Raw genomic sequence first — 24,890 nt, 5'->3', positions numbered from 1 at the left:
CAGGAGGACACCCTCCTGTCAATATCCGTTGTCTAGCAGATTCGGAATGGAATGTCTCAACAACAGTTGTTTTAAATTGCTTTCTTTTGACCCCAAGTGCTCAGAATAATGTCAAAATTTTCTACCATTTCTACTTTTTGTTAAGTATTTTTCTTTATTTACTTGATATGGCAGCAGGTCCCCTCTCCCAGCTACACCCTCTTCAGTGCTGTCAAGTATACTGTTTTGCCCAGGAATCTCCCTTATTTCAAGCAGTTTCCCGCTGCTATCCCTTATTTTTTATATCTCTTTAATTTCCCATTTTTTTCAAAGGAAGCAGCTCCTCCCCCTCCCCCTGCTGGCCAGGGACTGGGAAGACCTCGCCTCCTTGCAGCCTCAAAGCAAGCGGGAGCCATTTCCCGCATTTACAGGCGTCGTAGCCCACGGGCAGCGTTTCCAAAATACAGTAAGCCTACTGAGCGCGTTCACACCAGTGCCGCCCACTTTTGCTTCTGGCTCCGCCCACCACTGCCATGTGACTGTCCCCTGGATAGGTGAGGCTGCTGATCCTTTATTTTCAAATCCGAAACTTGACAGCTATGACCCTCTTACCTTTACCTTTGATCTTGAGAACAGTCAAGTTTGTTTCTATTTTGAACCTTTTAAAAAAGCAACTGTAAAGTGATGACATGAAGGGAAGCAGGCACTAGGACACAGTACATATTTTATTTTAAAAAAGCATAAAAACTAATGACATGCTTCAGAAAATTAGATTTTATATATACACTTGCTCTGCTTGCTAGGTGGCTGCTGCTGGAAACTTGAAGCTGCAATCTGATGCACATTTGTTTGGGAATGAGTCCCACTGAACTCATGAGACTTAATTCCAAATGAAAGAGGCACAAGTGGGACCTGCAACAAAAGGTTGCAGCGTGGACTGCTTCTGTTTAGGGTTCCAACCCACCTCCTCACAGTCAACCAGCATTCTGAGCCACTGAGCATGTTCAGGCTTCTTTAGGGTTCCTCTTAGGTTTGTTTCCCCCTTCATTATTTTTGGTACTTCAAACTTTTAACCTGCTGATAACTTCCCTCTTGTGTGTGGGTGATGCTGTTCTGATCACACAAGCAAAGACACTCACTCTTGAATACTGGAACTAACGGGTCAGTCTGTTAAACATCATGTTTCACACTGCTTGCTATGAGAGCACAGGTATGGTGACAAGGCAGCACTCGGTTAAGAACTATGTTCTCACCAGTCTCCTGTAAACATGTTTAGTAAACTTGAGGGAAGCAGGGCATAATGTCTAACAAGCTCCACTCGGCACCCATGTTGAATTATTGCATGGGCCATTCATTGGGAAGGTTTCTGTAGGACAGTTGCTTTGACTGTCTTAATTCAAAAAGGCGAGTGTCCATAAAAATCCCAGGTCCAAACAACTGCAGCATGCTGCAGAATTTCCACACTGGAAATTGCAAAATACTTATTTCACATATGCATTCAGACTCAAAAGTATAATTTGAAACTTGGGCTTCCATCACAATATTTTGTAGAGGAACTGATGGGTTTTGTTATGTAGACAGAGGAACTGTTCTAATGTAAGTTTTTGGTCCCGAATCTACTGCTTCATTCCAAAACATAGAATATAGGTTTCTCAGCATTGACTGTATAGGACTATTTTTAACTCATAAAACCATTTTTAACTCATAGCACCAGCACCGCATCAATTACTTGCTTTTGGTAACATAGGGTTGTGATGAAGGGAAGCCCATATGCACACCAGATACCATGGGCGATAAAAGCATACCACTGATGATGTTTGCACAAATCAAGAACTTTTCCCCTAGCTCATGCTGTTTCTTTATTATTATATTATTATTAATTGAATTCGTATACTGCCCTTCACCTGCAGATCTCAGGGTGGTTCACAAAATAACAGATTTATTAATACGTGTAATATTTCTATGCTTGCTTTTCATGAAAACTTAATGCAAACCATTAAACCATTAGCCACTCCTTTGTTCACACAATCAGCATGGTTAATGTTGCATTAAAGGGGAGAACAGGGCCCAGTTCTAGCTGCATAGCCCCCCCCCTTCTGTTTCATAGTCATGCTGAAGGGTGGTACTAGAGCCGGGGCAGAGACGGAAAAGCTTTGATGAGTAATTGACTCTGCAAAGGTCCTGGCACATGAGAATGACCACTACACTCTTTTAACAATCAAGAAAGGCATGTATGAACATTACTGGTTAAAAGCCGAAAGTGGTAATCTTTGTGAGAAGGGGCCTTGTCAGTGTCTCTCAGGAGGATCTGTTTGGTGGTTTGAATTCCAGTAATTCTAGAAGACCTTGTTTCACAAGGGGCAGGAAGAAATGTAGCCTCAGTGAGCACCGAATGAAACAGCAAAAAAGAAAAAGAAAAGCGTGACTAATAATGCAAACATACTATCAGTGGTATTCTCTTACCATGGGTGGAGTTTTGTTGTGCCGAAAGCCTCTAAGGCAGAGATGGGGAATATTGTTGGAGAACTGTTCTCATAATCCGTGACCACTGACCACACTGGCAGAGGCTGGTGGGAGTTAGGAATACAATAACACTGGGAAAGTCAACAGGTTCCCCATCCCTGCTATAAGAGACCTGCAGCCTGGAAACATATATAATAGTAGACATGATCCCACCGCTTTAATACCTATGGATTTCAACAGCAGAGAGCTACACATACGTTAAGCACTCTCATGGAAACCAGTTGGACCAAAAAATACTTAATTTAAAAACTGATGCACGCCCCAATGTGATTCTGTGGCAGCATATTGAATACCGCTGCATCAGGGAATTTTTCTAACAGCCCAATAGGAAGAATTTAGGTTTGCTAAAAATTCAGGCAGCCGTGGTAAGGTGTAATGCCCTAGGCACACCTTATGTTAGGAACAGCTAAATACAATAACACTGACTGATTTACACATTGTCAAAGTCGTCTTCTTCAAAGTGCATGTTATTCTTTTCAGTTATGATTAATCAAAACAGGCTTATTGGAAAAATGAGAGCTCAAAAATGAACATTTCCTTCTGGAATGTTACCAAAATACATGAAGTTATGCTCCAATGCAGTTGAACCTCTGCAGAAGGCCAGAACAACCTCTAATGAAGTAGGCCAGTGATTCTCAAAGTCTTTGTGACTGAAAACTACTTCTCTGCATGGAAAGAATTCCATTGGTACCTACTGAGTTTTTCTGCTGATGTCAACTGAGCAATTTCCTTGCTGCAGCTAATATTATTTTTTTTTAGGATAAAGTTTATAAAATAAACATCTGTTTTTAATTTAAAGTTCTGCCTCTTACTATCATTAAAGACCTCCTTTATGCATATGCACTTTTTGTACTTTGTACAGTACACACAGCGCTATCCTAGACGTGTCTGCTCAGAAGTCCCACAGAGTTCAGTGGGACTTATTCCTATAGAAGTGAGTATGCTATTGCAGCTTTAGTATCAAATTTTCCCATGCGCTAACTGCTTTTCCTACACTGGTCTCTCAAAATCTCTCTGAAGTTTGGGTTCGTCTGTATGTATTTGTCACCCTGTCACAGTGTTTTTCTGACAAGGCAACTATGCGTACAACAAACTTCACGTCGAACATAAACCAAAGAAAGACAAGAAAACCCAGTCCCGCAGTGTGGGAGAAGGCCAACTCTGCAGGGAGATGTCAGAACAGCCTTCACCAGCTTGGTGCCCTCTAGATGTTTTCTTCTACAAATCCCATCAGCTGCACTGCCTGGTGCCGATAGGAATTGTAGCCAAAAAAGATCTGGAGGGTATCAGGCTGGCAAAAACCGTGCCCGCATGTTGTTGCTTAGCTGCAATGTCAGCCTTGAGGAATGCTTCCACCCAACAACCAAATACCAATCTGAGAAATTGCGCATTATTTCTTCATTGTACAGAAGCAGCCAGTTTGAGAACCACTGAGGTAGACAAGAGGACTAGGTGGTACTGCTAAACTACTGTTCCCGCCCTCAGGCCCTTAAATACAGTATCCATCAATAGCAGATCATTTCCCCACCACTTGTGCTGGTCCAAAACTTCCTCGCTCAGAGCTGGAAAATCTTACCAAAAAAGAGTGTGTGCTGAGTAGCACCCAGCTCAGCTCCAATATTCCGTTATCAATTCGGTTGACAAACAGGCATTCGCTGGCTGTAAGTACAGACCAGGACACTCCCACTGGATTTCATTTCACCACTGCCGGAAGTTAGTTTCAGAAGGCCAATAGGTGATAAAGATCTGTGGTCATTTTGAGCATTCGCCACAGCAACTCAAAACAGCTGCAGAAGTAGCTCATTTTACAGCTACCTATGCTGGTTAAAAGCAGCCTACAACTGTCTTTGTAAAGCAGTACCAGATGATGATAAAAATGCACACATCTTATTGGAGGAGAGTGAAGTGTCATTCCCCCCCCCTTCCTTTCAGGCTAACATCGTTTGGGTCCCATCTCCAAATCATAAAGAAGGCTCCTGGCTTCCCCCTCAGATGCGTCCGGATGCCTTTCGCTTTCAGCATCACTCCCAAGGCACAAGGGGCTCATGATGTAACGATAGTCACTAGTGACAGCAGCGGCAGCGGCTGCTCCTGCAATGTTCGCGTCACCGTCCAATGTTCCAAAGGGACAATCCGTTGAGGGGTCATTCCTGAAAGCTTCTTGCGGCTTCCCAATGTTGACATACAGGGGGTCCTGACTGGATGAGAGCAAAGACAGTCTGGCCAAGATCATTTCTAGTTGCAGTTTCAGGGCTCCGAAGCTGGGGCGTAGCTTAGGTTCTGAATGCCAGCATCTGCACATGAGATCGTAGCTGCACGACAAACAGAACAAAACAAAATGAGAAAAGAAGCACCTTGGGACAACCAAAGGCTCTCTGTGTAAGCTTCACTGGGAACATATTTTAAAAAATAAAAGCTGCATACAGCACCAGTGTGTATTCCCTCTGCCCAGTGGAACACAGTGGTTAAACAGATTCGTTTCTGTTTTGATTGCAAAATACATTTTCAAAAGCACATTGGCAACATTTGCTGAAAGCAAGCTGAACAGTATCAAAATAATATGGAAGAATCTCAATTAAATCATGCAACCCACCCCTCTGTCCATTAAGAAAGCATTCTCTACAATGGGCACAGCCCAATGGGACTTTCTCCTATCTGAGCTGGCCCAAAGTATGGCTGTATTTTTATGGAACCTCTGCTTATCATAGTGTGGTCTGCACTGTAGAAGAAAATGTTCATGTTTGGAAAACCAAATGGCTTAATAAACTACTCACACATCTTCCAAGCACTCCAGGGGCTGTTTCAGTCTGTTTCCACTGATGAGGTAGTTGTAAATTTCTGCATTCTCAATGCCTGCATAAGGAGTTTGCCCCCGCGTCACAATTTCCCACATTGTCACACCAAATGCCCACTGAAATACAGTAGAGGAGGGGGGAAATATAGTTAAACAAATGGGAGAAATATATTTAACTAACAGTTTCAGGAGAAGAAACATGCTTAGGATATCAGTCATCTTTTTTTCAGTCTTGCTCCCAGTATAATCGTACAGAGATGATTCCTGGATTTCCTGTTCCAGTGCAGTTCAGTCTGAATGCGTCAAAGGACTGTGCTTTCATTCATAATTTTCTATCTTTCCTCCTTACGTAAATAATCCTAAATAATATTAAAAGCGGTTTGATGTGGCTAAATTCTTTACCTGCAGAAAATGAGGATCCAGAAAAGACAACTAACTGCTAATAGGTATGTAACTCATTGCTTTCTAAAATCCAGTTGTTGATGAACACAAACATCCCTCTTCGGCCGAGGACTACCACAACATTACACTAGAGGGAGCAGTCTTCTTTTCGCAGAGCAATCACGCTATATTAACAAAATGTGATATTTGTATCCTTACATGGGAGCTCAGGGTAGCATACAATATGACAACCGGTGGTCTTTCTCAGTAATCACACCGTGTTAGAACGGTGCGAATCGTATTGTGATGTCTCCGGAAGCTGCACAGAAAACCAAGTTATAATGGGCAGCATACAAATGTAAGAAATGCGTTCTTTCATTCTTCCCAATATGTGTGTGTGTGCTGGGGATCAATGGGCAGGAGAGGGCTGTTGCTTATGGGCTTCCCAGAAGCATCTGGTTGGCCACTGTGAGAAACGAGATGCTAGACTAAATAGATCTTTGGTCTGATCCAGCAGGGTTCTTCTTCAGTTCATAGAAAAGCTGATGTTCCCCACAGAACACTGTGCCTCTGGCCCACATGACTCAGTGTTCTTTCCCTGCCTCCACTTCCCTCCCTTTCCACTGTTGTTTCCCTAGCGTCAAAAGCACCATGTGTGCCCTGATGACGTGATATACAGAACAGCAACCAACTCCGCAAACGCTCCTTTTGTTTCATGCTGCTTTATGTTTCAGAGTTCCATCACAGCCCTGGTGACGTGCAAGGCACTTTCACACGCACACCACACTTCGATTTTGCAAAGTTGCCTGCATTGGCTTTGTACCGAGAAGCATGATGGTCCCTCATCACAGGCAAATGCCACAGAAAGCAGCTTGGCCAGCCCTATGCTCGGCACTGGGAAATGTTGAGCACAAACGTTGTGTGCTATTAGCCCAGGGCCAGGGGTGTAGCAAGGGGAGCGTAGGGGGTGGTTCACCCCAAGTTACATAATGGAGGGGGTGACAAATTATCAAGGAACAATTACTGCCCTACTAGGGTGGTTCATAAAAAACTTTTTTAAAAAAATGCCTGCTCCAAAGGTCTTATCTTACTATACTAGGGATTATATAGCTATATATGAAATTTCATGCATATTGGTTAATATCTTGACCCACCTCCACCAAAATAGCTGTTTACTTGGCTGTTTTCCTATGTTGTGAAGGCTGAAATTTCAGTTCAGTGGAGCACTTACTGTTCCCAACCCTAACCCTGTGGAAAGCCATCTAATTAGACTTTAATTTGATTTTGAGATGTTTTTAGTAAGTAATTTAATTATTGTTTGATTTTATACCAATGTTATGTATCTGATGTTAGCCACCCTGAGCCCGACTTCGGCCGGGGAGGGCAGGATATAAATAAAAGTTTTTTATTATTATTACTTGTTATTATTCCTTTGTAAGAAAATATGAAATAACGTACAACCATTTTTGCAGGGTGGGGAATCAATTGGGGGGGGGGGGGTGACAAGAAATTTTCCACACCGGGTACTACCCGACCTCCCTACGCCTCTGCCCAGGGCTTCTGAGGTGCTTCCTAGGCTGCAGGGTGTTTGGGAAGTGCTGCACAAAGTGCTTTGCAAGCCCAGTGCTCAGTGTTTCCAGGTGCCAAGCATAGGGCTGGCCAAGCTGCTTTCTGCAGGGATTGCCTGTGGAATTGAGCCTCCCAGTTTCCATATACATACCTCTTGCCCACAGCTGACATCCCATTTTGGGCAGGTGAGTGTGGCTTGGGGGGAATGGCCTGGCAGGCCAAACGAAGACCTGTGCCAGGCCATTTAAGGTGCCACAAGAATCTTCATGGTTTTTGCAGCAACAGAATTTGTATGCAGGGAAATAGGTGCTCCTGGGAAGAGCAAAAAAGACTCACCACATCACTATGTGTTGTGTAGAGATTGTCCGCTAGGCTTTCCAGTGCAAGCCACTTCACTGGCAGCTTGGAGGCACAGCCCTGGCGGTAATAGTCTCCACTATAGATTTTCTTTGAAAGCCCAAAATCAGCAACACACACGTTCATGTATTCATCCAACCTAAAGGGAAGAAGAAGAAGAAGAAGAAGAAGAAGAAGAAGAAGAAGAAGAAGAGAGAAAGAATTTAAGCAACTTGGCATACGCAGGAAGAAAACAACAAGTGCAGGTTTTCTCCTTCAAACACTACCGCCTTCCTTGAGAGTCTCACAGTTACACTTCACAAGGCTAAGTATGCTCAAGACTATTGGTGAACCTGAGTCATCAGCAGCTAACACCGGCTAAGTAGTCGGCACGACTGGTAGTCTCCCAGCTGTTTACCTTAGGAAGTGAACTATCTATGTCTAAAGGCCATAGGGCGTAGCTCAGTGGAAGAGCAGCTGCCTTGCATGCAGAAGGTCCCAGCCTCAATCCCTGGCATCTCCAGGTAAGGCTGGGAGAGGCTCCTGCCTGGGCAGCCACTGCCAGTCAGTGTAGACAACGCAGAGCTAGATGAACCAATGGTTTGCCTCAGTAGAAAGCACCTTCCTATGTGACAGGAAGAGGATGCTGGTTTCAAACGGATGAGGTGATTCACTTCAGCTTGCCTCCTTCAAGGAGGAGTGAGAAGAAGCAGGGGAGCCATCAGCTCTTGAAGGGCCCAACAGGGAGAGCCCCTTCCCCATCCTTCCCAGCAGCTACTCAAAGACCTGCACACATCCCCTGAGAGGAAGGTTGAAGAGGCCACTGATAGCATGAGAAAATTCCGATGTTTTATTGTTTTGTCTTTAAAAAATATTTTAAATTATAACTGGCCTTGAGTGAGTTGGCAGGAAGTCAGGGTATGAATAAATTTCTAAATATTTTGTCAGCACCGGTCAGTAATACACAATGTGAACTGGCATGCTTGCAGCACCTGCAGCACAATCTCAGACCATGTCTACTCAGAAGTCAAGTCAATGGGACTCAGGTCTGGGTAAGTGGAGTCAGGATTGCAGCCTTATTTCCCTATGTACAAACATGTCGTTACTGTGGTTACAGGACGCAGAAACGCAAACAATCCTGCTTCCTTTCAGCTTCTTCCTCTCCCCACGCTGCATGCTGAGTGTGTAGGAAGCACTGGAGCAGGAGAATACAGAACTTCCCACTTGGCCTGTTTTGTGGGGCATGAGCATAACGGAACAGAGAGCAAGCAGGTGCCTTCACTCCAGGGAAGCTGTGGAGCTCCATTTCAACCAATGTGGAGTTCCTAGGACCTCTGCCACTGGGCCTGCTTCTCCACCAACAACCAGGAGCCAGGGTGGATGGCCTTAAGAGACCAGCAGTGGCCCTGGCCTAGGTCACGTAGGCCCAGTGAAATTGATTGCCTTCTTTGTTTGCTCCATGCGGAAACCAGGAATGGAGGAGGAGGAAATATGATAAATTCATTCATGCAGCCAAGTCAGCACATCAAACAGAGTTGCTAATGTCCAATTATGCTTATAGAATTTCTTCTAGCAAAGCAAAGGGTTTTGTAAGTTAGTTGTGTGCTTGGTGTAACCTGTCCCCCCCGCCCCCCATATCCCAGCAGATCAAAGCAGATAATGTTTCTGAACTAGCCTTACAATGCTTTACTTTAACTTCAGGTGCCAGAAAGGCTCCTCTTCCCTCCCCTATTATAGGGGGGAAAGCAAGGTTATTTCATCAGAAGCCTCACCTTTCTGAAATTCCAAGGGATGTATCCAACTGAGCCATACACAGAGAAGACCCACTGAAATCAATGCACATGACTAACTTAAGCCCATTTGGTGCTAGTCAGCAGAGCATACCTACTGAAATTAAGAGTATACCTACTGAAATTAATGAACATGACTAAATTAGAGCCATTCATTTCAATGGGTCTACTCTGAGCAAAGCTTAGTTGAATGCCACCCATAGATTTACCTAACTGCTAAATGTTTCATAAATGCATTTAGCAGAGGCTCATTACTGAAGATATGCGTATAAAAAACCCATGACAATAGCAGAAGGGTACCAAAGCATATGTATGTGTAACAAAGTTGCTATAGATTTTTTTTACAGCTGCTCCACTTATCTAACTGGTCTAAATTCTCTAAACACCTCTCCAGACAACGTTGCAAAAGAGATTTAAAAAAAAGAAAAATATGAAGTGCTGCATGCATACTAATATCCGTACCACAATATCCAATCCCCACAGAATGGGATAGGAGGAAGAATAGGGTTTCTGCTTAGGAACAGCCATACAGAACTCCTCCTCCTCCTCCTCCTCCCAGACTTGCTTCTGACACTTTCATGGCTCTGTTTTATTTTGATCTGCCTCGTCTCAGTAAAAATAAAGGATGTTATTCACTTGACAAGCCCTATCAGTGGAGCCCTGTGCAAGGATTTCTGCTTATTCAACAGGGCTCCCTGAAAAAATAAGCCGGGGGGAGGGGGAAGGTCATGAGAATCCCACCCCCAAAACAACATTTAGGGGAGGGGGATTCTTCCATCTGGCAAACTAAAATGCTTGTGCAGAGGGAACATTTGTCACAGCGTGATTCTGAATTCTACCCATAGTTCTACCCATGTTTTGAATTTATATTGTTTTACAACAGTTATGAAAATCGTTTGCCACTTAAGAGAGATTTTTCCTTTGATTGAGCAGTATATACATTTGCTAAATAAAACAAACAATAAATAAAATTTGAGGCGGGAGGGGGGAATGAATAGCTTTTTCCTTTATGTATCTTTCTTTAAAAAAATAAAAATTATCCTCTCCTGCAAGCCTTCGACCATTTTCCTTTGTTGAAACATTTCTTCTTGCCTTGTCTTTCTGAGACAATGTCCCCACCTTCCTGAAATGGTGGGCAGTCGAAGAGATGGGTTATATGAGCTCGCTGCTTGTCTTTTTGGTTAGTCACATCTAAGAACTTCAGCAGGAGAGTACACACCCACAGGGAATATATTGGAAAGAACTGCCAAAATGGCACAGGTTCAGGCTGGGGAGTTGGGAAGGTGTGACGCTCATGCCATGGAAAAGTGTGAAAGATGCACCCACGATATTAGCGCAGGGAAGGGAAGTCTGTGGCCTTTCAGATGATATTGGACTCCAACTCCTATCAGCCCCAGCCAGCATGGCCAGTGGCCAGGGATGATGGGGGCTGGAGTCGAGTAATATCTAGACAGCCATAAGTTCCCCACCCAATCATTTTCAGAGCGCTCATGTGGGGCTGGGAAGGGAGGCAAATCTCATTTTCCTTGTCAACTCAAAATACTAGTCTGAATGTTGGGAAATTGCAACTTTCCTGCAATGGATTCATTAGCAGCAGGCAATGTTGTTTGGATCTCCTGCAAGAGCTCAGCAATCAATGAATTGTTTCATTGTTTACAAAGGCTCTCCATGACCCAGTTTCCTTCATGGACTTAGCCAGCTGCAGCCACACCTGGGGAGCCTTGGGCGTTCCCAACTGACCTTCTCTGTTTCTCTTAATCTCTGCAAATGCTTCAGTTAACCAATAAGGACTTTGTGGACTTACATGCAGTTCCGAGCAGCTAGGTCTCTGTGGATGAAGTTTTTGGAGCTCAGGTACTCCATGCCACTAGCAATGTCAATCATAAACTTCAAGAGTGTCTGAAGAGGCAGGTTCTGCAGAAAAGAAGAACAGTTATTACACGTGCAATTATTGGACAAACTACAAATGTTTCGCCATGCTATGTTCAGGCATTTCCCCATTCGTTATCAACCCCAGAGATGACAAACTCTGATTAGAAGAGCCAGGCTGGATCTAGACACATCAAAGAAGCGTTTCAGTTAAACGCGTTGCAAACTTTGTGTGAGAAATCGGGTTATCAAAAGCGGAACTCCACAACGCCATCTGGTGTCACAGTGTTAGAATGCATAAACAACGTATAAAAAGCGGTTTTTTTCTTTGCCAGTGTAACTGAGTCCCCAGTCCAAAGGACTGTATAATTTTAGCAATCTTACTGGCTAGCTCCAATCTGACTACATGCCCCTCTGGGCATCCTTTTACTGTGCAAGCATGATTATTTGTGCTCATCATGGTTTTGTGCCAACTGCATGGGATACCACACTCAGTACTGTTTGCCCCTGCAAAGGTTTCAGGGCAAATCAAGTTCAAAACCTTGCTACGCAAATACAGTTGTCACAACACACAAAGTGCAACAGGCTGAATGATAATAACTGTGAAAATTTTACTGGACTAGCCAGCTTGTGCCAGCAGTCTACACCAGCTGTGTTGTTCTCGGTATCTTGGGGGCTTTTCTATTCTTACCTAAGGATTGTGTTATAAAGGAACTTACAAGAAGAAGCAGTAAGAAAAGATAAGAAAAGAAGAAATGTATTAACATTGGAATTAGCCCAATAGGTTATACACCTTATATATGAACTGTATATGTTGCACATACAGTACTGGAATAGACCTTTACAATAGGAAATAGCCAGTAAAATTTTCACAGTTATCATTCAGCCTGTTGCACTTTATGTATTGTGACAAGGTTTCAGGGCAGGCGTTCTGTTTCGTTTCCAATCAGTGCACTTCCTTCTGAAATTTCCTGCTGAAATCCTGTAACTTCTTATATCACAAATGTTCTGGCGGTTTAATCACCCTGCTTTTGTTGTGCTGTAGTGCCCAACAAAAGTGCAAAAACCTTTGGGGAAGCAACACAGAACAACTAATAAAGCAGAATGATGTACAGACAGCTTAGTATAAAGCCACAGCTAAAGCACTGTAACACTAACACACACACACACACACACACACACACCAGTCTGGAGGTACCCTGGGTGAGCTTTACATATTTATATGCTGAGCAATGAACAAAGCTTGTACCGTAATTTGTCTTCAACTGACAGCAATAAGTAGAATGCCTGAACTTAATGCAGGGTATAATAGATCTGCCCCAATACAAGAAGATGTATAGTGTACATTCAACAAATAAAGACGTGTGACCTTCCAATTAATTCTTCTGTGAGAGATTTGGTACGAGAGAGAATCTTACAAAAGGGTTTTCTCCAATCCGGGACATCAATAGAAAAGAGTGAAGGTCTCCATGCTTCATGAACGGCAGGATAACCATTGGGATTGGAAGCCGGCCTTTAGGCCGATTGCGCAAGCTGACTCCTGATACGAGAGAAGAAAAGAGCAACTAGCAAGTATAGTCATCCCTGACCACCTGCCCCAACCTATTGCCTTCCAGATATTTTGGGCTACAGCTCCTATCATCCCTGACCATTCACCTACTGAGTGGGGCTGGTGCAAGTTTCAGTCCAAAACATCTGGAGGGCACCGGATTGTACTCCTCTGTTCATAATGTGCTATTTTGTACTCCTCTGTTCATAATACATTGCTATTTTTTTCTGGAGGGCTGAATGTCTAAACCTTTGGTCTGATCCAGCCCCTGTGTTCAGTGATATCTATTTTTATTTACTGCACAAGAATGTGTAAGCATTAAGGTGTTTCCAGATGCTGATCATTCTCCTCTAAGGAGTTGTCAAAAAAAGCTCTGCACTTCACAGTGCCATATAGCATAAATCCAAAAATGACCTTTCCCCCCCTTCCCTTGAACCCAGGAACATCCCATCTAACGCAACAGGATAGTGATTGCTCCGAGGTCCCATTTCTTAACCTGCTCACCTAATGCATCTCTGTCTACAGTGCAGTAAATGTAATTGTCTGATATAATGTTTATTTGTTGGCGAAATGAGTGCCGGAGAAGAGAAGCAGTGTTATAATAATAATAATAATTTATTATTTATACCCCACCCATCTGGCCGGGTCTCCCCAGCCACTCTGGGCGGCCTTCAACAACTACTAAAATATACTGTTATGAGCATTTGGAATGTGACAGCATGTAAGTTCTCAGAGAATTTATACTGTTATCAAAACAGGGCAGTGCATGACTTTACTGCTGCCGTCTCCCAGTTTAGCACTGCCTGCTTCACAGCTAGCAACGGCTAGCATGGTGGGGTGGTGCCACAGAGCCACTCTCCCGCCACTTGCATGGCTGTTGCTAACTGGGATGGTGCAAGGGCAGTGTGCCCATGCCCCACTGCCCTTGCTGCTGGTCAGTGGCCGTGATGGCAGTGTCAGGAGCTGCTGTGCACAGGAGCTGTGAAATATGCTTTTGGTGCTAAATACGAAATGCAAAAGAGCTCACCAATCAGTTTAGTAACGTGCGGATGGTCAAACTCTTTCATGCAGGCAGCTTCCCTCAGGAATTCCTCAATGTCATTTGAGGTGAAGATGTCCGCTACAATAAAATAAAATAAAAGAATGCTGATGTTTCCTTTTGAACCAGGTGGGGGTAACTTCCAAGGAAATAAGCAGAAAAGTTAGGGCTCCTAGAAGCATTGGCCACCCTTCATTAAATGTTTGCACTGAGAAGCATACAGACACATTTTATATATTTAACAAGATTCATATAGGACAAAAGAGCTCTAAGTGGGTTTACAAGACTGTCTAAAATATTTATTTAGAATAAATAGAATATTTTTTTAAAAAAAATTGTAGTCACATCCACAACATACGTTTAAAACATTATTATTCCACTTTAAGAGTCATGACTTACCTGCAAAGAATCCCAGCAAATGTAGTTTGTTAAGGGAATGGAGAGTTGTTAAAGGTAAAGGTAAAGGGACCCCTGACCATCAGGTCCAGTCGTGACCGACTCTGGGGTTGCGGCGCTCATCTCGCTCTATAGCCCGAGGGAGCTGGCGTTTGTCCACAGACAGCTTCCGGGTCATGTGGCCAGCATGACAAAGCCGCTCCCTCGGTCCCTATTTATCTACTTGCACTTTGACATGCTTTCGAACTGCTAGGTGGGCAGGAGCTGAGACCGAGCAACAGGAGCTCACCCCGTGGCAGGGATTCAAACCGCCAACCTTCTGATCAGCAAGCCCTAGGCTCAATGGTTTAACCCACAGCGCCACCTGGGTCCCTGGAGAGTTGTTAGGAGACCCTAAATGAACCACAGTTTCCAGGATTCCTGGGGGCAGGAAGCATCCTACCTGGAGATGCTGGGGATTGGGTTATTGTTATTGTTTTGTTTGTTATTTTGGTATATATTTCTGCGCTTTAATGTTGCAATCTACCCTGTGATCCTTGGGTGAAGGGAGGTATATGAATTTAATAAATATTAAAATAAGATAAAAATTGAATCCGGTACCTTTTGTATGCAAAACACATGCTGTAACACTAAATTATGGACCCTTCCAAGGATCACAGGCACAGTAAGATGTGTAGTGACAATGAGGGGAACATTTCAGGGACCCTAGATATTACTCACCTTTGAGCATTTTCACTGCAACCTTCTGGAGAGAGCCATCAGGCAGCTTCAACTGACCCTCTCTTACAGACCCAAATTCCCCTAATAAGGATCACAAGAAGAGAACAAGGTAACATTAAGCATAGTGCAACTGATTTTTAATCCAAGGGACCATTAAGGATGGAGTGGTTAGGTAGAGGGTCTCTTCCAATGAAACACCTGCTGGAATGATTTTTGAAGAGGTAAGTGGGCAATATCACACTGAAACTCAAAATCTACAGTTTCTTTCTTTCTTTCTTTCTTTCTTTCTTTCTTTCTTTCCTTCCTTCCTTCCTTCCTTCCTTCTCTCTTTCTCTCTTTCTCTTTTCTGGAAATATAGACAATTAAGAGCTGGCGGGAACATACGGCATAATTCAACCAAAGTCAGCCAAAATCAATGGAAGTTAGAAGAGCTTGGTTTTGGCTGCATTGTGCCTCTGGTTTCTTACCAGGCAATGAAATACCGAATGGTGGACAAGGACATTAGCAGTAATCTAAAGCAGTCATGTCCTTTAAACCTTTCTCCAACTTTAGCCCTGGCTCTTATTGCTATCCCCTTTTCCCCTAACAACATTTCTGCTCTCTGTTTACCTCCCATTCATCTCCTTCTTTTTCATATCTTTTACAAAGTACTCTCTACCTTTTCCTTTGCGGAATCTTTTCCCTTATTTGACTTCTCGAGTTCCCAGGGTACCTCAAACTGCCAACCATAGCTCTACACTGCTCTTATTGGGCAGGCTAATGGATATGCAGAATGATTGTTAAGACCCAGATAAAAGACAGCTTCTAGCCACATTGGGATTAATCCCAATAATGCAAGGGTGCAGAAAATGTGGTCCTCCAGAGGTTGTTGGACTACACCTCCCATCATCCAAGGCCCATCAAGCCTGCTAGGTCTGATGAAAGTTGGGAGTACAACAATATATGGGTGGCCACGAGTTCCCCAACCCTGGTCCAGGTTCACACTCACCTTTGCCTAGCATTCTTCCTAGAGTAAACTGTTGTTCCTGGATCAGGACATCCTTCAGTTTGGTCTTCAAGTCATCACTGATACCTATACTGTCCACTGGAGAAACAAGAGAGATAGAAAAGGGGACATGTAAGCAACAGAATCTCAGCAAACCTAACTGTTCCTATTCCCTAGAATCACGAGGTTTCATCCTACCCACAGATGGTGTTGAATAAGACACCGACTTTGAAAGATGCTCAGCCTAATCCCAAGCACTTCTACTCAGAGAGGATGTTCCTCTTTGGTACAGGGATGGGGAACCTGCGGTCCTCCATATGTTGTTGGACTCAAATTTCCACCAGCCTCAGCCAACATGACTACAAGGCAGTAATGATGAAAGCTGAAGTCCAGTTAACATCTGGTTTCCCGTCTCTGTGCTACTTGCATGTTCAGGATTACTGCCACAGCAATTCCCTTTTCTAATCTTATGAAATATGAGATGCTCCAAACTTCCAGATTTATTTCCTTGCTTTGCACCACCACCCAGTGCTAAAGTTTCAGAGAAATTCTCTTAAACAGCTAACAGGAAATAAGAACAGTTTAAGCAGCAAAAACGAATCAAACTTGCACCAGTCCGCTCAACAGACGGCCATATGAGAAGCAAACTGCGGATGATAAATCACAGCTGTTTGGAAACCATGAGATCTTTGAAGTTCTGGACTATCTGCACTTTCACTTGAGGTATATTATAAAGGCTATTTTGTTCACTTCAGGTTTAAATTCCATATGTAGGTCAAGAAGGGATGTCTAAGTGGCTAACAAAAAATAAAACCAGCTAATACACTTTAAATGCTATATCAGCAGCAACCAAACCAAGATAAACTCAAGTAACATTAATTAAATGCCTGTATGAATAAGAAATGTTATTCAGTCTCCAAAAAGTGGCAAAAGAAGATTTCGAAAGCTCACTCATATAAGGTATTTCACAAAATGGCTACCAAAAGTGAAAAGTTGATGGTCCTTGAAGCCAGTCCTATATGCAACAGACCGTGGTAATCAAAGCAGAGTTGCCCCCATTTATCTCGGATGTCGGAAAACTTATGAGAGAAGAGGCTTCTTATTAGTGCAGTACAGTACATCTTGATAACTTACAAAATTTATGAAATCTAGGGCCACAATTCTGTGCATGTTTATTTGGAGGTTAGCCACACTGAAATCAATGAGACATGAAACCCAATCCCAACCACACTTACTTGGAAGTAAGGCCCATTTTGGTCAATAGGGCTTACTCCCTAGTTAATGTGCATAGGATTGTCATTTTGTTTCGAAACCATAGGCTGGAGAAGGAAAATATTCCCTTGCCTCCATCTCAATCCAGCAATGTATGATTTGCCTGCTAAAGAAGCCAATATACAAATTGCAGAGGTAGGGGATTTTGATTATAGTATATCGGTGGATTTCAAAGTTACACCTGAGGCAAGATGAGTCTTTTGTCAAAATCTGTCAGTGAGATCACTGTGTTCCTTTCTTAGTGCCTGCATGAGGAACGTTTAGTGTCCAACAGAAAGAATGAGAAAATTTTGCATGGGGTAGCAAAGGGGGGAAAAACAGCAGTTTCCCCTGAGAACCTTGGAAACTCATCGGATCAATGGGATCTGTAGTAAAGAATCACTCAGAATATTTTACCTACATGTTGCCTCAATAAGCTCTGGGCCTTCTCTGTTGAAAGATCTCACCGCTCTGAAATGCACGACTGGATCTCCTCCCACCATGCTGCCAAAGGCATGACTAAAAGAAGCAAAATGAAAATCTCATTACTGGACTATCATTGGAGCGCTACAAAGGTGCATTATTGTTCCACATACATATACAACAGCTTAGAAACTCTCTGAATTTCCAACCGTTTCATCTCAATGATGCTGTGCAAAAGGTCTGAGCTCCCTGGGCAGGCCCTTCTAGCCTCAGGTTTTCCAAAGGCTTCAGGAATGAAGTGGAGCATGGGAACAGTATCCACCCCAACAACAAAGAAAGCTGCATTATTCTGAATACCAGGCCATTGGTACACTTTACTCAGTATTGTCTACAATGACTGACAGCACCTCTTCATGGTTTCAGACTGGAGCATTCCCAGTCAGGCCTGGAGATTGAACCTGCATGCAAAACAGATGCTCTACCACTGAGTTATAATTGCATACTGAGTTCTGTGAGCTGTGTTTCTGTATTCCTTTGCATGGTGTTCTACCACTGAGCTACAGCAAGGAACACTGGGACTACTGAAGCACCCACAATGCTGCTCGTTCTTGTCTAGGTTGCCAATACAGCTCCCTCTCTTCCCCATATTCCTCCTCCCTCTACTGTCTCTAACAGCAAACTGTAGTGTAACCAGAACAGAGCAAGCTATATTGGCTAGCTGTGATGCATTATTAGGCCAATGATGGGTAGCCATGTCCCTCCAGATGTTGCTAGTCTGCAATGCCCATCATCCTTGACAAGTGGCCATGCTGGCTGGGACTGATGGGATTTGGAGACCAACAACCTGGGGAGGACTGCAGGCTCCCCATCCTTGTGTTAGCCACTGCCACAGGCCACGGCACTTCCTTCTTGCCCTGTTCAGTCTTCCTGCTCTAAAAGCCAGCTCCACTTCATAAATAGGAGAGGTTTCCCTCAATCCGACCTGGTTTGCTACATAGTTATTGGCAACCCTGTGATGCAATGTGGCTGCCTTAATGCATCCAGATTAAGAGATGATGATGACAAGAACTTGCCCAAAGCGAGTTTCTTTTCTTCTTTTCCGTAGCAAGATCAGTGCCAAGGCAACTGCTGTGACGAGTGCAGTAAGGATGCCTAATACTACAGGAACCCAGGATGTGCCATAGGGAGGTTGTCTCTGTCCTCCTGTGTACAAGAGAAATCCTCAGTGAGACAGTAGGAAATCACATTTAGAAAACTGCAACTCCAAGTAATCCATCTTAAAATGGGCATGTTCCTTCCAACATGCAAGTACTCCAACACCAGAAGCAGACACACTTGTCATGTTCCAAGGACCTGAAAAAGATGTTACAGGCAGCAACAGTGTACCTTGTTGTGACAGAACAAAATCGAAAATTCTTTCTAGTAGCACCTTAGAGACCAACTGAGTTTGTTCCTGGTATGAGCTTTCGTGTGCATGCACACTTCTTCAGATACACAGATACACTGTGTATCTGAAGAAGTGTGCATGCACACGAAAGCTCATACCAGGAACAAACTCAGTTGGTCTCTAAGGTGCTACTAGAAAGAATTTTCGATTTTGTTTTGACTATGGCAGACCAACACGGCTACCCACCTTGTTGTGACAGGACATCCTAGCATTTGAGTGGCAGCCACCAACCATCTTCAAAACCTAACTACAAATTCCAGGCTTGGTGAGCATATTCTGAAGATCAATGGGCTCCTTTGCGAGGGAGGGCAGGATATACACTTAGCAAATAAATAAAAATAACTAAGAGCTGAAACTTGTTGCCCAAAGCCTCAACAGGAATCTGATGAAGAGTTTAACTTATCCTTGCTGGGCCAAGATAAGGTTGCTACAAAATCCTTTATGCTATAGCAGAGGGAGGAAATAAACAAACAAACAAACAAACACACACACACACACACACACACAAACAAACAAACAAACAATTTTATTATTTATATGCTGCCCATTTGACTGGGTTGCGCCAGCTGCTTTGAGCAGCTTCCAACAAAATATAAAAGCAAGCATGGCAGAATTTACATGGGTGTAGGGATGGAGGGTCCAAGTGTTGCACATTTTTTTTTGGAAGCGTCTACTGTGGTCTGTGAAAGCAGCACTCAAGTAGTCTTTACTGAACTTGCTTTCAATCCCAAATGCAACTGCAGCAGCCTTTTCGGATTGGCCTTTAGCTATTGAAGAGAACAAGGAAATCTTAGCAGAGCAAGGAACTTGTAGCAGGAATAATCTGCATACGAGCTGCCCAGGGCGTAGGAACTTTCCTGTTAAAATATGTTGTATCAGCAAAATAGAGGGAAACTTACCCGCTTATCTTTTGTGTATGGAGTGTTTTTCGGTTGCAGTACACAGTATTATGCAGATATTTTGGAGTGCTGTACTATAACTTATTCATTTGCCCCCATTCTCTTACCCTAAGGCTGTGCAAGATAACTTATCCCCAGAGGCCTTCTGAATATCAGCATAAAGAAAGTGGGGGGAAATTAGATCATGAAATCTGCCAATTTGTAAGCATCCCAATTTAGACTAAAGCTATAAAAGCCCTAGACATGTGATGATGAGGAAAAACTGAGCAATGCTTGTTCTTTGCCAGTCCATTTTTATTGGCTAATATACAATCTTGCTAAAAGTGTATCTGTAGACAGGAAAGTCCATTTAGCCTCCTCAGATGCATGGATACCTGGCACCATTCCACTCAGATGCCCATATCCTTAATCCTGTTCCTAGCTATATTCAGCCCCATGCTTTTCTCATAAGAGATGCTTCTATTCACCTTTATATTTTGTACACCTTCATGTTGATTCCACAACATTTGGGCTGCGCTCTATTCTCCCTTGATTTGTTGCAATCTATTCCCTTTGCACTTACACATCTGATTTTGTGCCCTTTAAATTCCAGCAGCTTTCACCTCCAGAAGCTCTCTAGAAAAGCTAGGAGTGGGTGGTATATTACTGCTGGGTGGTCTTTGGTCAGCCCCCTTCTCTCCCCCCCCCAAACCTTGCAAAATACCGTATGCTGCAATTGATCCCAAGCACATTTAAGACTGTGCAACCAACATATGGTAATTGAGAGAGATTGACCACACTTGCACACACAAACGAAGAACGCATAATAAAATTGCACTTAAAATACAGACAGTGGTCTTTATTTATTTTTTAAATTAAATTGTGGGGCTAGTACAGACGGGCAGCATTTTTCACCAGGAAATGCTGGAGTAAGGTGGAATTCTATCTCAGAAACGAAGAAGCAGACAAGTAACATCACTACTGTGCTTAGTGTGAAAGGTACACACCCGCAACACCAGGAGGAGAAATCAATATTTCTGATTTTTTTGTTTCGTTTTGGCAAAAGTGGGAGGTTCGCCATCAGGAATGCACCTGTGGTGCTGGCACCAGGAGCAAATGGTCTTCATTCTCTGGTCTGCTCTATAGGGAGTTGGGGAGTCTCTAGCCCTTGCCCTGGAACCATGCTTGCTAAAAAGAACAACAGAAAATTTCTGCACTTGCAGAAGCACCTGAGGGCCAGGCGCATGTCATCACCTTTGGAAGTATTCCCATGTGGATTGGGGCTGTTGCATTGTCAGAACCCACATCTCTACCCCATGTTCTTGGTGGCTATTGCTAGGGGGCAGGCATGAAGGCTCCCTATTTATTATCCTTCTGCCAAAGTTAACATGTCTCCAGGGTTCCTGTGGAAATCACAGCACGCTCCTACAACTGGGACGCAGCCAAATGCAGTGCCTTCAAACAGACTTGGCACATCGCCATTCAGAAAAAGGCCCTTCTGATGCATTAAGAACATGATTGGCACGAAGTAAATGATACAATAGTACAGTGCCAGTAGTAATGATAGCCACAGGTGGCACTAGAAGGGGGCAGGGGAGACAAGTGCCCCATGAACAGGGAGCTGCCCCCATTTGCCTCCCCATTGCATGACTCTGCCATTAAAATATACTGTTATTTTTCTTTCAGAGCTCTTGACATGTGGGACACAACTCACCCACCTAAAAATATACCTTGCCCCTTCTGTGCCACACATACACCCAGTTGTTTTCTGTTGTTGACACTGATGAGAGCAACAGAAAGAGCCTACCAGACCCTTCCCACAGCCCTGAAGGAACAGGGCGCAAGGCTGAGGGTGCTTCAAATAAGAATGCGCTTGGTTTCCTCAAACAGCACCATTAAATCTTTTTATAAGCTTCCCCACCCGTATGCTAACAAGCTGCCCCAGATATTTCACACGCAGCGGGAACTGGAAATGCCTATTCAGTACCAGCTAGTTAATTCTAGAAAGTAAGCAATTTTTATTTTCCACCAGGCTCAAGCGTAGAACAAAGTTTCATTATTTTTACAGATCTACAGTTTGGGCATGTCAGCATTTCCGTAATGAAGTTTTATTTTCAAGCGTTTATAAGCTCAGCAACGTACTGTGTTAGGTGTGGCTGTGGTTGGGACACAAACAAGCCTCAGGCTGAGGGAGAGGGAGAGAAAATGTGTTTTAAGCCCACTGAAATAATTGGACTTGAGAGCGCCTAACTTTGTATAAGGTTGTTGCCTTCGCCTACAATCTCTCTCCTGTTTTGACATCAGTCACATTTTCTATCCTGTGGAAGATGTTTATTTGTATTATTTCATTCTCTGCTGTGAAGAAGAACCATAATTAGCAAGGGAAGAAAGGGTGGTTTTAAGACTTTTAAAAAAGCTGAGGGGTGTCTATGTATTTAAAGGTCTGTGAGGAAAGAAGGAACAGCAATTTTGGGTAGGGGTGAGGGAGGAAGCAGCACAGTGAACCCTGAGGGGGGGAGGGGTGCAATGTGGTACTGTTGAATGTGCCATCCATGCACAATGCACAGATAAGTAGAGAATCAGAAACCTTCATGCACAGGATTAAGAGTTGCAGATTTGGCGTGCCCAGTGGTAGGGAACACACTTTGTTTGCAAAAGACTCCAGGTTCAGTCCCTGAATCTCCAGGCAGGGCTGGGAGATAATCCTTTCAGAAACCTTTTAAGATCCGCTGACAATCAGTGTCAACAACAGTGAGCTAAATGGATTGGTATAAGACCCGTTTTCAAAGAGTTTTGGCCTGCTTCACACCTTATGGAATTATTACACACAAAGCACTTCTGTATAGGAATGTACAGTGCTTTTTCTGGGGGTACGCAGGGGTACGCATACCCCCTAAACATTTTGTTAATCTTTGTACTGTACTTTTGTTCATTTACTCTATTTATTTTCCCCGATTTGAACCATAAAATGGTGGTTTTCTTGAGTCAAAATGAGAGTACCCTTAAACAATTTTTTTAAGAAGAAAAAGAAGTGGAAATGTACACCCATCCATATATACACACATTATTGTTCACAGTCAAAGCCCCCACAATCCACAAACAGAACCTTCAGTGTATATAGGAATTAACACAAAACCCGGGTGTAGAGGAACATGTAAGGATTCTGAGAACTACCGGTAGATTTTTCAACGCACACGCACAGATTTTTTCAACTCAGTTCCAGCTGAGTTTGTTTCGCTTTGCTTTTGCTAGCTTGCTCCACGTTGTTCCGCTTCAGTCTCATTCTGTTTAAAAATGCAACACATGCAGTTGTAAGTGCTAGGAAGAGCAGGGATAGAAAGACACGATGGCAACCAGCAGCTCATTTCAAGCACAGTACTAACAGTGACATAACATTTTCCTTGAGGAGAAGATGCAGTTATAAAAGGAGAAGCTTACAGCACATGCAACTCACCTATTAAATCTTCAGCTGTAAGCAGCAAGGGTTCACTCCAAGGCCCACAGCCCACAGAGTTGAGTACACACACCCTGATGGTAAGATCTCTTAAGGGATTCCACATAGTGAGGTTGGCTCTCGTCTCCTGCACGGTCATTTCCCCCTGAATCAAGCAAACAAAGAAAAACCCATTGGTGATCAGCACTCATCTGAAGAAGGAGTTTGGATTTGATATCCCACTTTATCACTACCCGAAGGAGTCTCAAAGCGGCTAACATTCTCCTTTTCCCTTCCTCCCCCACAACAAACACTCTGTGAGGTGAGTGGGGCTGAGAGACTTCAAAGAAGTGTGACTAGCCCAAGGTCACCCAGTAGCTGCATGTGGAGGAGCGGAGACGCGAACCCGGTTCACCAGATTACGAGTCTACCGCTCTTAACCACTACACCACACTGGCACTTGCTTACAACACCACACAAGGAAGCTGTAAGGCTCCCTGAATGCAGGTGTACTTTTAGGCAACTCCACAATTTTTTGAACCCTAATATTTTGTGTCTGCATTGCTCTTTTTTTTTTTTACTTGTATTAAAATTCCTAATAATCAATCCAAGCCTAGCTGCAGAGGTACAAGAAATACTTGAAGAGATGTGGGATTGTAATCTCTCTCTTTTTGGTCATATTGTAGTGCCTACAAACTCTGTGACAGCCGCATTAGGAGAGGGGTGGGGGGTGGAGAGGAAATTCTCCACTCCTTAATGAGCATGTTGCACAAAATCAAACCCAGAACAGACTGCGGATAACATATGTTACCACCTTCCAGTTTGACACAAACCCATTCGTTAAGACTTGCGCGTGGCTTTTTAGAATTCATTTCCAAGCTGTCAGTCTACAACACAGGCAGCTAATATGGTGCCCTAATGATATTTATTATTAATTACTTCTCTATATTCTACTCGTATTCCCAAAGGAGTCCAGGGCAGCAAACAAGAAGTGATAATGACAATAACAACATCTCTGAAACCATTCCAGCGCAGATGCAGTCTGGGAAAGATCTCAACTTAAAATACTTGTTGAAAGAGGAAGGTCTTCAGTAGGCCATGAAAAGACAACAGAAACGGGGCCAAATATCTAAGGGGAGGGAATGCCAGAGGGTGTTGCTGGACTACAACTCCCATCAGCCCCAGCTAGCATGGGCAGTGGTCAGGGATGATGGGAACTGGAGTCCAACAATACCTGGAGGATGCCAGGTTGACTACCCCTGGTCTAGAACCTTCCCTTGGCACTAAATTCAAACAGTTTCTCACTCTGAATTAATTTTATAATTTACTTTTATAATTGCTGGTAATTTGAGATACAGCTCAAGATATTGCCTGGCAAATCTGGAACAAGGAATAGTCTGTGACAAACAGATTATGATGAATTTTATTGATTCAGAATGTAAGATTAGCCTTTATCAGCTTCCTCCTGATGAATCTACTGTCCAAGTTGCTCTGACTGACACTATTTTTACACATGACAAGACAGAGA

At 43.4% G+C, this 24,890-nt stretch overlaps 1 protein-coding gene across 2 annotated transcripts in view; it reads right to left on the bottom strand.

Annotated features, from left to right (window-relative positions):
• Positions 1–3,882: 3,882 nt before the first annotated feature.
• TYRO3 (TYRO3 protein tyrosine kinase) overlaps positions 3,883–24,890 on the bottom strand; it is a 61,954-nt gene continuing 40,946 nt past the window's right edge. For both annotated transcript variants that reach the window (XM_033145656.1, XM_033145666.1), the window contains exons 9-19: positions 23,384–23,528; positions 18,678–18,807; positions 17,603–17,700; positions 15,934–16,029; positions 14,946–15,026; positions 13,818–13,910; positions 12,660–12,781; positions 11,177–11,286; positions 7,583–7,742; positions 5,277–5,413; positions 3,883–4,814 (exon numbers count right to left, since the gene is read on the bottom strand). In XM_033145656.1, the coding sequence (XP_033001547.1) occupies positions 4,436–4,814; positions 5,277–5,413; positions 7,583–7,742; positions 11,177–11,286; positions 12,660–12,781; positions 13,818–13,910; positions 14,946–15,026; positions 15,934–16,029; positions 17,603–17,700; positions 18,678–18,807; positions 23,384–23,528 (1,551 nt within the window). In that variant the 3' untranslated portion in view covers positions 3,883–4,435. The remainder of the gene's footprint in view (positions 4,815–5,276; positions 5,414–7,582; positions 7,743–11,176; positions 11,287–12,659; positions 12,782–13,817; positions 13,911–14,945; positions 15,027–15,933; positions 16,030–17,602; positions 17,701–18,677; positions 18,808–23,383; positions 23,529–24,890) is intronic.

Source organism: Lacerta agilis, chromosome 1 (genome assembly GCF_009819535.1).
Source record: "Lacerta agilis isolate rLacAgi1 chromosome 1, rLacAgi1.pri, whole genome shotgun sequence".
NCBI classification, from domain to species: domain Eukaryota; kingdom Metazoa; phylum Chordata; class Lepidosauria; order Squamata; family Lacertidae; genus Lacerta; species Lacerta agilis.
This window is presented reverse-complemented; position numbering and strand designations above follow the sequence as displayed.